Here is a 13,920-nt window from a genome sequence, read left to right on the forward strand (position 1 = left end):
TGGAAGGAGGCTTCCGAGCCTCTTGGAAGGAGGCTTGGAGGCCTCTTGGAAGGGAGGCTTCCGAGGCCTCTTGGAAGGAGGCTCTGAGCCTCTTGAAAGGAGGCTCTGAGGCCTCTTGAAGGAGGCTTCCAGGCCTCTTGAAAGGAGGCTTCCAGGGCCTTTGAAAGGAGGCTTCCCAGCCTTCTTGAAAGGAGGCTTCCAGCCTCTTGAAAGGAGGCTTCCCAGCCTCTTGAAAGGAGGCTTCCCAGCCTCTTGAAAGGAGGCCCCAGCCTCTTGAAAGGAGGCTTCCAGGAGCCTCGTGAAAGGAGGCTTCTGGGCCTCGTGAAAGGAGGCTTCCTGACCTCTTGAAGGAAGCTGAGCCTCTTGAAGGAGGCATCCGAGTCTCTTGAAAGAGGCTCTGAGCCCTCTTGAAAGGGAGGCCTGAGCCTCTTGAAGAAGGCTTCCGAGCCTCTTGAAAGGAAGATTCTGAGCCCCTTGAAAGGAGGCCTGGAGCCCTCTTGAAAGGAGGCTTCCAGGCCTCTTGAAAGAAGGCTTCCTGAGGCCTCCTGAAAGAAGGCTTCCGGGCCTCCTGAAAGAAGGCTTCCGGGCCTCTTTAAAGAGGCCTGAGGCCTCTTGAAAGGAGGCTTCGAGACTCTTGAAAGGAGGCTTCTGAGACTCTTGAAAGAAAGCCTGAGGCCTCTTGAAGGAGGCTGGAGCCTCTTGAAAGGAGGCTTGAGGCCTCTTGAAAGGAGGCTCTGAGCCTCTTGAAAGGAGGCTTCCTGAGCCTCTTGAAAGGAGGCTTCTGGGCCTTTGAAAAGAGGCTCTGAGCCTCTTGAAAGGAGGCTTCCTGAGCCTCTTGAAAGGGAGGCTTCCAGGCCTCTTGAAAGGAGGCTTCTGAGCTCTTGAAAGGAGGCTTCTGAGCCTCTTGAGGAGGCTTGGGCCTCTTGAAAGGAGGCTTCCTGAGCCTCTTGAAAGAGGCTTCAGCCTCTTGAAGGAGGCTGAGGCCTCTTGAAAGGAGGCTTCCAGGCCTCTTGAAAGGGAGGCTTCCGGGCCTTGAAAGGAGGCTTCAAGCCTCTTGAAGAAGGCTTCCAAGTCTCTTGAAAGGAGGCTTCCAAATCCTCTTGAAAGGAGGCCTTCTGAGCCTTCTTGAAAGGAGGCTTCCAAGCCTCTTGAAAGGAGTCTTGAGCCTCTTGAAAGGAGGCATCTGAGTCTCTTTGAAAAGAGGCTTCTGAGCCTCTTGAAAGAAGGCTCTGAGGCCCCTTGAAGGAGGCTCTGAGCCTCTTGAAAGAAGGCTTCAGGCCCCTTGAAAGGAGGCTTCAGGCCTCTGAAAGAGGCCTGAGCCTCTTGAAAGAAGGCTTCCGAGGCCTCTTGAAAGTGAGCTACTGAGCCTCCTGAAAGAGGGCTCTGAGCCTCTTGAAAGAAGGCTTGAGCCTCTTGAAAGGAGGGCTTCCGAGACTCTTGAAAGAAAGCTTCCTGAGCCTCTTGAAAGGAAGCCTGAGCCTCTTGAAAGGAGGCTCTGAGCCTCTTGAAAAAGGCTTCCGAAGGCCTCTTGAAAGGAGGCTTCCTGAGCCTCTTGAAAGGAGGCTTCCGAGCCTCTTGAAAGGAGGCTCTGAGCCTCTTGAAAGGAGGCTCTGAGGCCTCTTGAAGGAGGCCTGAGGCCTCTTGAAGGGAGGCTTCCAGGCCTTTGAAAGGAGGATTCAGAGCCTCTTGAAAGGAGGATTCCGAGCCTCTTGAAAGGAGGCTTCTGAGGCCCTCTTGAAAGGAGGCTTCCAGGCATCTTGAAAGGAGTGTTCCGAGCCTCTTGGAAAGGAGGCTTCTGAGCCTTTGAAAGGAGGCTTCCAAGCCTCTTGAAGGAGGCTTCAAGCCTCTTGAAAGGAGTGTTCCGAGCCTCTTGAAGGATGCTTCGAGGCCTCTTGAAATGGGGCTTCAGGCCTCTTGAAAGGAGGCTTCTGAGCCTCTTGAAAGGAGGCTTCGAGGCCTTTGAAAGAGGCTTCCAGGCCTCTTGAAGGAGGCTGAGGCCTCTTGAAAGGAGGCTGAGGCCTCTTGAAAGGAGGCTCTGAGCCTCTTGAAAGGAGGCTCTGAGCCTCTTGAAAGGAGGCTTCCGAGGCCTCTTGAAAGGGAGGGCTTCCTGAGCTGCTTGAAAGGAGGCTTCCGAGCCTCTTGAAAGGAGGCTTCTGAGCCTCTTGAAGGAGGCTTCAGGGCCTCTTGAAAGGAGGCTTCCGGGCCTTTGAAGGAGGCTTCCAAGCCTCTTGAAAGGAGGCTTCCAAGCCTCTTGGAAAGGAGGCATCCGAGTCTCTTGAAAAGAGGCTTCCTGAGCCTCTTGAAAGAAGGCTGAGCCCTTGAAAGGAGGCCTGAGCCTCTTGAAGAAGGCTTCCAGGCCCCTTGAAAGGAGGCTTCCTGGGCCTCTTGAAAGAAGGCTTCCGAGCCCTCTTGAAAGAAGGCTTGAGGCCTCTTGAAAGGAAGCTACTGAGCCTCCTGAAAGAAGGCTTCCTGAGCCTCTTGAAAGAAGGCTTGAGGCCTCTTGAAAGGAGGCTTCTGAGACTCTTGAAAGAAAGCTTCCGAGGCCTCTTGAAAGGAAGCTTGGAGCCTCTTGAAAGGAGGCTTCCGAGCCTCTTGAAAAAGGCTGAGGCCTCTTGAAAGGAGGCTTCCTGAGCCTCTTGAAGGAGGCTTCTGAGCCCTCTTGAAGGAGGGCTTGCCTGAGCCTCTTGAAAGGAGGCTTCTGAGCCTTTGAAAGGAGGTTCTGAGCCTCTTGAAAGGAGGATTCTGAGCCTCTTGAAAGGAGGCTTCTGAGCCTCTTGAAGGAGGCTTCCGAGGCATCTTGAAAGGAGGCTCAGGCCTCTTGAAAGGAGTGTTCTGAGCCTCTTGAAAGGAGGCTTCGAGGCCTTTGAAAGGAGGGCTTCCAAGCCTCTTGAAAGGAGGCTTCCAGAAGCCTCTTGAAGAGTGTTCTGAGGCCTCTTGAAAGGATGCTTCCTGAGCCTCTTGAAATGGGGCTTCTGAGGCCTCTTGAAAGGAGGCTTCCAGGAGCCTCTTGAAAGGAGGCTTCTGGAGCTCTCTTGAAGGAGGCTTGGGAGCCCTCTGAAAGGAGGCCTTTGAGCCTCTTGAAAGGAGGCTGAGCCTCTTGAAGGAGGCTTCCTGAGCCTCTTGAAGGAGGCTTCCAGGCCTCTTGAAAGGAGGCTTCGAGCCTCTTGAAGGAGGCCTGGGGCCTCTTGAAAGGAGGGCTTCCAGAGAGCCTCTTGAAGGAGGCTTCCGAGCTCTCTGAAAGGAGGCTTCCGAGCCTCTTGAAGGAGGCTTCCTGAGCCTCTTGAAAGGGAGGCTTCCGAGCCTCTTGAAGGAGGCTGAGCCTCTTGAAAGGAGGCTTCTGAGCCTCTTGAAAGGAGGCTTCCAGGCCTCTTGAAGGAGGCTTCCAGGCCTCTTGAAAGGAGTGTTCTGAGCCTCTTGAAGGATGCTTCCGAGGCCTCTTGAAATGGGGCTTCCAGGCCTCTTGAAAGGAGGCTTCCAGGCCTCTTGAAAGGAGGCTTCCTGAGCTCTTGAAAGGAGGCTTCCGAGGCCTCTTGAAAGGAGGCTTCTGAGCCTCTTGAAAGGAGGCCTGGGCTCTTGAAGGAGGCTTCCAGGCCTCTTGAAGGAGGCTTCCTGAGCCTCTTGAAGGAGGCTTCCGAGCCTCTTGGAAGGAGGCTTCCGAGCCTCTTGGAAGGAGGCTCTGAGGCCTCTTGGAAGGAGGCTTCCTGAGCCTCTTGGAAGGAGGCTTCTGAGCCTCTTGGAAGGAGGCTTCCAGAGCCTCTTGGAAGGAGGCTTCTGAGGCCTCTTGGAAGGAGGCTTCCGAGCCTCTTGGAAGGAGGCTTCCGAGGCCTCTTGGAAGGAGGCTTCCGAGCCTCTTGGAAGGAGGCTTCTGAGCCTCTTGGAAGGAGGCTTGAGCCTCTTGGAGGAGGCTCTGAGGCCTCTTGGAAGGAGGCTTCTGAGCCTCTTGGAAGGAGGCTCTGAGGCCTCTTGGAAGGAGGCTGAGCCTCTTGGAAGGAGGCTTCTGAGGCCTCTTGGAAGGAGGCTCTGAGCCCTCTTGGAAGGAGGCTTCTGAGCCTCTTGGAAGGAGGCTTCCGAGCCTCTTGGAAGGAGGCTTCAGGCCTCTTGGAAGGAGGCTTCCAGGCCTCTTGGAAGGAGGCTTCCAGGCCTCTTGGAGGAGGCTTCCGGGCCTCTTGAAAGGAGGCTTCCGAGCCTCTTGAAAGGAGGCTTCTGAGCCTCTTGGAGGAGGCCTGAGCCTCTTGAAGGAGGCTTCTGTGAGCCTCTTGAAAGGAGGCTTCCAGGCCTCTTGAAAGGAGGCTTCGGGCCTCTTGAAGGAGGGCTTCTGAGCCTCTTGAAGGAGGCTTGAGCCTCTTGAAAGGAGGCTTGGGCCTCTTGAGGAGGCTTGAGCCTCTTGAAGGAGGCTTCCAGGCCTCTTGAAGGAGGCTGAGGCCTCTTGAAAGGAGGCTTCCGAGCCTCTTGAAAGGAGGCTTCTGAGCCTCTTGAAGGAGGCTTCTGAGGCCTCTTGAAGGAGGCCGGGCCTCTTGAAGGAGGCTGAGGCCTCTTGAAAGGAGGCTTCCAGGCCTCTTGAAAGGAGGCTGAGCCTCTTGAAAGGAGGCTGGGCCTCTTGAAGGAGGCTGAGGCCTCTTGAAAGGAGGCTTGAGGCCTCTTGAAAGGAGGCTTCCAGGCCTCTTGAAGGAGGCTTCCGAGGCCTCTTGAAGGAGGCTTCCAGCCTTCTTGAAAGGGAGGCTTCCGGGCCTCTTGAAGGAGGCTTCTGGGCCTCTTGAAGGAGGCTTCCTGAGCCTCTTGAAAGGAGGCTTCCAGGCCTTTGAAAGGAGGGCTTGAGGCCTCTTGAAGGAGGCTTCCGAGCCTCTTGAAAGGAGGCTTCCGAGCCTCTTGAAAGGAGGCTTCCAAGCCTCTTGAAAGGAGGCTTCCGAGCCTCTTGAAAGGAGGCTTCCGAGCCTCTTGAAAGGAGGCTTCCGAGCCTTGTTTTTCATCCAAAACTCCAAATCAAAAGTTTTTCTTTTACAACCTGAAATTTTCACAAAACCGGTATTTGACAAAAATGGCCAATACCGACCACCATACTTCCGAGCCTCTTGAAAGGAGGCTTCCGAGCCTCTAGAAAGGAGGCTTCCGAGCCTCTTAAAAAGAAGGCTTCCAAGCCTCTTGAATGGAAGCTTCCGAGCCTTCTGAAAGGAGGCTTCTGAGCCTCTTGAAAAAAAGGCTTGCGAGCCTCTTGAAAGAAGGCTTCCGAGCCTCTTGAAAGGAGGCTTTCGAGCTTCTTGAAAGGAGGCTTCCGAGCCTCTTGAAAGGGGGCTTCCGAGCCTCTTGAAAGGAGGCTTCCGAGCTTCTTGAAAGGAGGCTTCCGAGCCTCTTGAAAGGAGGCTTCCGAGCCTCTTGAAAGGAGGCTTCCGAGCCTCTTGAAAGGAGGCTTGAGGCCTCTTGAAGGAGGCTTCCTGAGCCTCCTTGAAGGAGGAGGCACTGAGCCTCTTGAAGGAGGCTTCCAGGCCTCTTGAAGGAGGCTTCTGAGCCTCTTGAAGGAGGCTGAGGCCTCTTGAAAGGAGGCTTCCGAGCCTCTTGAAAGGAGGCTTCCGAGCCTCTTGAAAGGAGGCTTCCGAGCCTCTTGAAAGGAGGCTTCCGAGCCTCTTGAAAGGAGGCTTCCGAGCCTCTTGAAAGGATGCTTCCGAGCCTCTTGGAAGGAGGCTTAACATTCGACACTACTTTGTGCGGAATCTTTCGGAGTGTTCAGAACGGGACCAAATTCGGAGTGTTCAGAACGGCACTAAATTCAAAAATTCTATGTTCCGTCGCGAAGTTCGTAAAAATAGAAAAAATAAGGGAAACACGCGTGGTGCAAAAATTTGACATGCGGTCTCAACCGCGGCACACTACGATAAGAAGAAGGTTTCATGTCTCTCAAATGGAGGCTTACGTACCTTTAGAGTCAGTCGACATTCTGTCTTTGAACACTTTGTTGATAAATTGTATAAAAAACTAACATACCGAAACTCGTAATTAAACGCAACAATCACGATTTTTGTCAACATGTACCTAACTGTAGAAAGTCAATGTGCATTGCAATCCTCTGCAATCGAATCTACAAGTACGATTAGTCGGAAATACCTTCGACTGCCATGATTTCATTAATTTTCAAACAAATAATCAAACAGACAGGGCACTTTTTACGGCTAATTTCATCCGTCTGTGATCCAAAAATTTCGCCTCTCCAAAAGGCACGGGGTCAGCGAAAGTGGCCGTTTTTCCGCTCCATCATCGTTGCTTGCTCGCGTGTGTTTGGTGCAATGTGTTTGTCCAAATCGAATGGAAAATAAATCAATTCGCCAAAGGCAAAAGTTTAGGGCCGCACGTTTATGGCAATCATCATAATCATCATCGTTCGTTTCGTTCATGCTCGGTTTTTTTTTGTTGCTCTTGCTATCCGGGATCTATGATAACCAACGCAGCAACTACTCTGGTTGCACTAAAAGCATTACGATTGCAATTTGAAGGTGGAACTGATTCGTCGTAAATTGGACGCAGCTGCCTTGTTTTCACTTTCACATCCTCCTCGGGTGGGCAGCTTAATCATCTCCCGTTGAATGCCCGATTTGGTGGATGCTATTCATAGCTGCTTTATATCTCAAAGATGCCTTGCGAACTGCTGTTTGTACCGTGGCTTTTGATTTGTTCAACATGACAGGTAAAGAGTTGTTTTTACCTTTTGTTATACATATATTGAGATTTAAAGGTGTGCAAAGGTCAAACTATTTCGAGCTTTTTTGATTGGTTATAATAACTATTCTTCTTCACTCGATATCTAGCTAGAGAAGTGAAATTGTGAAATAAGTTTTTTGAAGAAACCGACAGCAATGACGATCAAGTTACAAAACATTCATTAGTGCTCCAAAATTCATACAACGTGTATTATGCAATAATTTTGCTTACATAAGTATTTATTCTAGTCCTAAAACTGATTTATTATTCGAAGCATTCAAATAAATAAATCTGTTTGCTTAATCTAGTGTTTTACCTACTTTACCTTTTATTTTTTAAATCAGTTATTCTTATTTCTCTACTTATCTGAGCAGTAGCACCGTCAGTCTTAAATTAACACCATGCTTTGTGTTATCTTTTGTACCATTCCAGCCTACGGCACAGCAAACTCATCAACAAGATGACGCGACCTGCCACAATAACAGATCTGTTATTTTCCGACAGGCGCCAAATGTCGCACTCCGGCTGCTAAATTATCCACCAATCGACGAAGACAGCTGCATTCAACTGTGGAATAAAACATGGGATCCATCGATGATAGCGGCGGCAGCCTCAGCAATGCACCTCACTATTGCACCCTTCGCATAAACAAGACCAATTCGAGCGGGAACGCTAATGGCCACTGCGATGGCCAACCGGGTGAGAAAGACGCCGGTGCCAGTCGAGAATCCGACGTCACTCGACTTGGTCAGTTCTGTACGATCCGAGGTCCCCCCAAGGGAAGGACGCCAGCGACTATGGGCAACACATCCTCAGTTGCGGAAGGCGAGGACACCCGTGGTGAGCTGGACCGGAGTTTGCTGTACGAAGAAAATATGTGTACGTTCGAAAACATTTGCGAGAGAAGCTTGGAAGATCGCGGTGAAGACGTGGAAACTGGGGGTGAAGGGATCGGAAATTTCTGCACGCTTCGGAAGAAGCGATCCGCAGGGCAGAAAGTGGAGGATCAATTAAATGGTGATTCTGGTGGTAGTGATCGCGGTAATGGGGAAGGTGGTGTGCGGGAAACATCTCTCGTGGAAGGGGAGGCCGCGAATCCTCCCGTCGGGAGCTACTGCACCATGAAGAAGAAAAAGCTAAAGTTGAATCAGAAATTTGTGGAAAGCTTCTTGGAAGATCCAAACGCCAAGCTTCACGACTATCTGTCCGAGTTGGATGCGTACTTGGATGAGATTGATGGTTTAGATTTCGAGGGGTTGTCCTCCGATGATGACGAAACAGTGGGGACTGATGAAGTGGCAAAAGAAGAAATCGTGGAAGAAAATAATTACGCGGTGGAAAAAGTAGAAGAAACGAGTGCTCAGCCTTCGGATTCGTTCCGTTACATCGATATTGAAAATTTCTGCACCCTTCCGAAGAGGAAGCGGGTGCAGTTTTTGAATGCATTCCAGAGAGCATGTCCTCTGCGGAGGACCATTGCGGCCTCCGGTCAGCACAGCAGCAATAAAGAAACCGACACCAAATTGCGTCCGCATCGGGCAGAAGTGATCGCCGAAGTGGATGAATCATCATCATCGTCAGCCGCTGCGACGGCTGCTGCCGCCGATCGTGACTCAGTAGGCGCTGAAAATGGTAAGTGGCATATTTTTCAATTCGAACGCTCGTAACCCGTAACCTTTTGTAAAACTGCTGTCTGCAGTTGGAATTGCTAAAGATGTGAGATTAGGGAGTGATTATAAAGCAGTAAAATTAGGGGAGACGAAAAGTTTTATAATTTTGCTTAGACTACCAACGTAAACCGTAGTACACTTTCAAAATATATGTTTGTTTGCAAAATGTTAGCCAAATTCTAAAGATTACCAAAATTTGAATCACAATTAATAATCTTGAACAAGCATTTTCCCAGAACTTTGTACCTATTTGATGGAGAGTCAAACCACGAGTAGATTATGTAATATAAACGTCTTATAATGGGGCAAAAAAGCGTCTTATTATGCAGTAACGCATCTCTCTGAGCAGCAATATCATTTTTGCAATTCCTGATCATAAAACCTGGTTTACAGTTGTCATTTGAGTGATAAAACGGCCTACTTTTCCATACCAACAGAATGGGTGCTTTAATGACCATTATGCAACTCAAATGGGCTCCATAATATTCATTATAGCACTCATTTGGGTGCTATAATAAAAAACCTATATTGGGACAGTAGTTACATGACTACATTTAGCTGAATTAGTTTGGGTGAGTGTTTAAATAGTGTACTCTAAGCGTCTCGTATTTAATAAATTAAATGGTTTGTTGGACATAACATCACAATTTTCCAAAGGCAATTCCATCCATCGCTTCATAGCTTTTCAAGCAATGCAATTTGGCACGATAAGATGGAATCTTATTGTTCTCTGCCGCAACATAATTTATAGGTATGAATGATCATGTGGAGTAAATTCGATTGTACAATTTTGGTAAAGATTTACCATATTAAAGCCCTTTTTTCGTCATTGCAAAAAATAGCGTGTGCAACTCGTTGCAAAACTCGATTTTTTCAGCACTCGTAGTATTTATCCAACGAGGCTTGCCGACGTACAACTCGTGCTGAAAAAATCATCTTTTTGCAACTAGTTGCACAAACTACTATTATCATTCTATTGAATGGAATATTTTTTTTCCAAATTTCCACGGAAGCTTTTTCAGAATTTCTACAGGAAATTATTCCGAATTTCCTTGGAAAAATCTTTCAAATTTCCACCGGAAATTCTTTCGAGTGTTCACAGAAAATTCTCTCAAATTTCCACGGTTTTTTCATTTCCACGGGTAATTTTATCGATCTTCCACGAGAAATTCTTTTCATTTATTTACTTTCACCTAAGACAATGCACTATGACTCAAAACTCTCAAAAATAGCCGTTTAATATTTTGAAGGTGCAATTTCGCTACATAGTATTATTTTCTATATACAATTGAAAATAAAATATTCTGGGATGCAACTATAGACTTAGGTTTCAATAGTGAGAACAAACTTAAACAATTCTGTGTTTCTAAGTCCGTTTATTCGTGTTCCTAATTCCAATCACCCGAAAAACAGTTGATTTCTTGGAGATGTTAATGCCAGACATCATTTTTCTCACAAATTTATCTCATTCATTTATTATTATTACAAATAAAAAGCTCAAAATGTTAATTTCTTCCAAATTTAAAATACAATGAATGATACTTCCTTAGTTTAGCCAAGTTGGCTGTTTTTTCGTTTGTTTCACTTACCATTCGAGATTTGTACGAATTCTACATGAACATTGATGCTAGCTGCCCAGTAGAATTAGGTACCACAGAAAGGACAGATAAGATTCCCTATCGGAGTTTTTCACCTTATCCTTAACGTAATACCTGCATACTAAGCCTTTAATTTTGATTTGAACCTTTCAAAACAAAGTCTCTGTTTGTTAGGAATTGTTCGTACCGCTGTTTTGTTCAATTTGAATATTTGTTCAGGGTTCTTCAAAACGGATAACCCTATCTCTACAAAACATTCACTGATTTAGGTAAAACATAATCTTATTTGTAGCTTAGAGACGACAGTGTTTTGATTGGGACTCGAAACTCGCCAATAAATTTCCGGATAAAGCTTTAAGAACAAGAACGCTAGAATTAAATAGGTTGTGCTGTTTGAAACTGTCCTTGTTCTCCAGAAACCCTCTCTTGTCCAGCAACCACATGAAAATTCGTCATACGCCATCACGCCATCTGTATTTTCCTGGCATGAGTTAGAAACGGTCCCACAACCTTTTCGCATAGAGTCGTAAGCGGAATTCTTTTCGGTCTGGTTACGCGCAGGATAGAATTTCTAAAGTTCACCATTTATATGGCTTCATGTACGATGTACCTTTTCTTGCTCATAAATTATATTCTCACAAACAAAACTCTCGGAATTTAACCTCCAAACCCAGAAAGCTGAATAAGGAATGACTATATGTATATATACCCTTATACCGGTCAACATATTTTTCACTTTTTAGCATTTTCTATCGGTAAAATACAGACAACGATTTGGTAATATGTACACTATAATGTTACCTGGTATGTCTTCCCGAGTAGACGAAAATAGCTCAATAATATCAAATGTTGATAAGATAGCAAATTGAGATATGGACATAATTGATATAAGAGATAAAATATTTTGCACTAAAATATCATAGATCAAGTTATGCTATTTGTAAGAAGTGATCTATATCATGTGCCATTAGTTTGTTCTTATCCATAGCATATCTTGATATTTAAATGATATTTCGGTGCAATTTTTTGATATTGTTGCATGTTCTTTTATCTCTTATATCAATCAAGTCCATATCATGTTTTGTTATTTTGTTCATAGCTTCTGCCCGGGTTGTTATGCTGCTGTGTTTGAAATTCAGGGCAAATGTTTACCTAAAAATGCTTAAATATCATGACAGACGTTCTTAGCAAGTGGTTGAATGAAAACAACCAAAATGGCACCTGTAGCGACGACCAACAAATTTTGTATAAATTTTCACTAATAATCGCTAACAATGACTCTGCTTTCCATACAGACCATAAAAAAGTACAAGAATATTTTTTGTTATTTTTCGACAAAAAATCTTTATTATTTATTATTTTGTCTTGCGTGAGCGGAATGAGGCGCTGATTGGAATAAGGGTACAGCACTGTATCACGGGATTTTTTTTTTCAAAATTCCACAGGCAATTCGAAAGAATTCCCTTGGAAAATCAAAAGAAATTCCTGTTGAAATTTGAAAAAAAACAGGGATATTTAAAATAGTTATCCGTGGATATTTGAAAGCATATCCTGTGGAAACTAATAAGAAATTCGTTATAACTTTCTGAAAGATTTTGCAAAATTTTCACGAAAATTATATTGAATCATCATGATTTTTTTTTAATTTTCGCGATCAATTATATTGAATTGCGTTGAATTATATGAAATGAATTTCCCGTGTAAAGGTGAAAGAAATTCTCGCGGAATGATGGAAAATTTTCCTGTCGAATATTGAAAGAATATTCTTTGGACATTCAAAGGAGTTCCACGTGAAAATAAAATAAAAACATTGGAGTACGAATTTTGATGCTTCCGCAATCCGCAGTCCCTATCATGATTCACAGAACTGCTCACAAGGTGGCCAATATCCTCAGAATCATGATTATAAGTCACGATTCACTTTGTCTTCATAAATTCTGAATATTGTTACTATGCACAATGGTCGAAAAAAATACGAAATTTGGCCATAACCAATTTCAACACGTTTTAAACTAGATTATCTTAGAGGAAATACAATGTTTTAAAGTAACATTCGAGTTATTTTGGGAGAGGGTGGAGCTTTGCATACCAGGAAATGGAATGGAAGGGATTTTTTTTTCGTTCTTTTTTATTTATGTCATTTTTGGACATTCTTCATTGACATTACATCCCACACCGGGACATTGCCGCCTCGCAGTTTAATGTTCATTAAGCATTTCCACAGTCACCCTCAGCATGGTCTTGCTTTTGCAATAAAATTGAGTAGAAAGTATGGCTGAGCTTATGCTGGAGACTCCCTGAACTCCAATGGCCTCAGGGTCGTAAGGCACGCTCCCACCTCAAGCTTCACTCATAGACGGCAGGGAACTCTTGCATAATCAAAATGTAAGGAAAACCATGCCCAGAGCTTCACAATGCGACACTTTATTTCCTCCACTCTTTCACTTTCTTAAGCCTAGCTAACATGTCTTCCTCAGGGCCCCTCTTTCTGTGACAGCCTCCACCGCTTCACTTCCTTGTATTCTTTCAACTCATGTCCTTCCTCGTCCTCTGCCTGGCTCTTCTTCCGTCCTTCCTTGTCTTTGACAACGCTTCGATCCAAGGGCATTCACGCCGGCGACGGCAACTCTTCCTCTTCAGTACGGAATCTTTACTTCCTTCGCCCTTCAACGGCCACCACGTAGCGTCGGTAAGCTGACACCTCCTTTTTATTATTTGCCGACGACTCGGCTCGCTGCAGCTTACCATGCACCGGTGGTAACGCCAGGAATTGGCTTGAGGGATCTCCCTCGCTTCTTGCCGCGGTCCAAAACGACCAATAAGATGGCCGAACGGCTATCGGCGGAACAATGCCGAATCAGGCCGATAATGGAACCTGGGTACGATGGCGGTTCTCGATGGGGTTTAACCATAAAACGGCGAGGTTCTGACGTCCTCTACGCCTGGTCTTCTTCCACAAACTCTCTCACTTCAGCTTTCTTCTAATTCGTTGCTTTCGCTTCAAGCTTTAGAAACTTTATTCCGTTCACTTCGAATTGCGTTGGATAAGTCACGATTTCAGGCTTGTTTCCACTGCATTCTAGGGGTCATGACCTCCTTTTCCAGGTCAGTCACCTCACATGATTCCATCAACCCAATTACGCCACCCCTTCATGGCTGCTCGACGATGGTGCTTCTGGCCTCTCTGCTGTTGGGTTGGAGGACTATGGTGCGGTCTTCTAGAATTAGTGCAGAGCTAATCACGCCCTGCTCTACTGCAGTCGCTTCTGTACATAGAAAACCTACACATAAAGACAGGTTTGCCTGCCATTCCACAAACACGCATAACACTAAAATTCCACGAATTTCTCGGCAACACTCATCACATAACATAACCAACACTTACACTTTGTAGCCGCGCATCTTACCGCACGGCTAAGGAGAGCCCTCATTTTTGGACATTAGAAGGAAATAATGTTCAGATATACGCGAAAAGTATGTATAATTGTGAACAAATGTTTCAAATACATCAGAATAGCTAATGCTGATTTTTTTTTTAAATTGCTCCAACGATGAAAGATATATTTTGGTTCAAATCGGGGTGGTTTAAGGAGACCTCAAAGGGTTTACTCCAAAACCAAAGCACTCTTGCTCAAAGCAAGATACATTCAGTGGGGTATCTTACTCCATTGTTTCTCTTGCAAAACGAGCCTAATTGATGAATGCGTTCGATAATTATGAGAATTTAGATGCCTCTGGAAGCTCTGGATCCTCGAAACTCTTCTCAGGATAGCCCATATTCCCAGAATATGATTCGATATGTCACAATTGACGTTTCCCTTTCTTTGTCCTAAAAACTGCCATTTTGCCGTTATCTGTGATTATTTAAACAGCTTATTTTGATGTCTTCAGCGCAAGTGATGAACCTCAATTATGTTTTAAGACATTACTTGAATGAAGTGAATTTAAAAAATGTGTAAGGACCT

General features: G+C 45.8%; 1 protein-coding gene across 5 annotated transcripts in view; it reads left to right on the forward strand.

The window, feature by feature from the left end:
* Positions 1-13,920, forward strand: part of LOC134226558 (sodium-dependent transporter bedraggled-like) — an 822,794-nt gene that overhangs the window by 64,005 nt on the left and 744,869 nt on the right. For all 5 annotated transcript variants that reach the window (XM_062707408.1, XM_062707407.1, XM_062707406.1 and 2 more), the window contains exon 3: positions 7,120-8,319. In XM_062707408.1, coding sequence (XP_062563392.1) covers positions 7,269-8,319 — 1,051 coding nt within the window. In that variant the 5' untranslated portion in view covers positions 7,120-7,268. The remainder of the gene's footprint in view (positions 1-7,119; positions 8,320-13,920) is intronic.

Source organism: Armigeres subalbatus, chromosome 3 (genome assembly GCF_024139115.2).
Source record: "Armigeres subalbatus isolate Guangzhou_Male chromosome 3, GZ_Asu_2, whole genome shotgun sequence".
NCBI classification, from domain to species: domain Eukaryota; kingdom Metazoa; phylum Arthropoda; class Insecta; order Diptera; family Culicidae; genus Armigeres; species Armigeres subalbatus.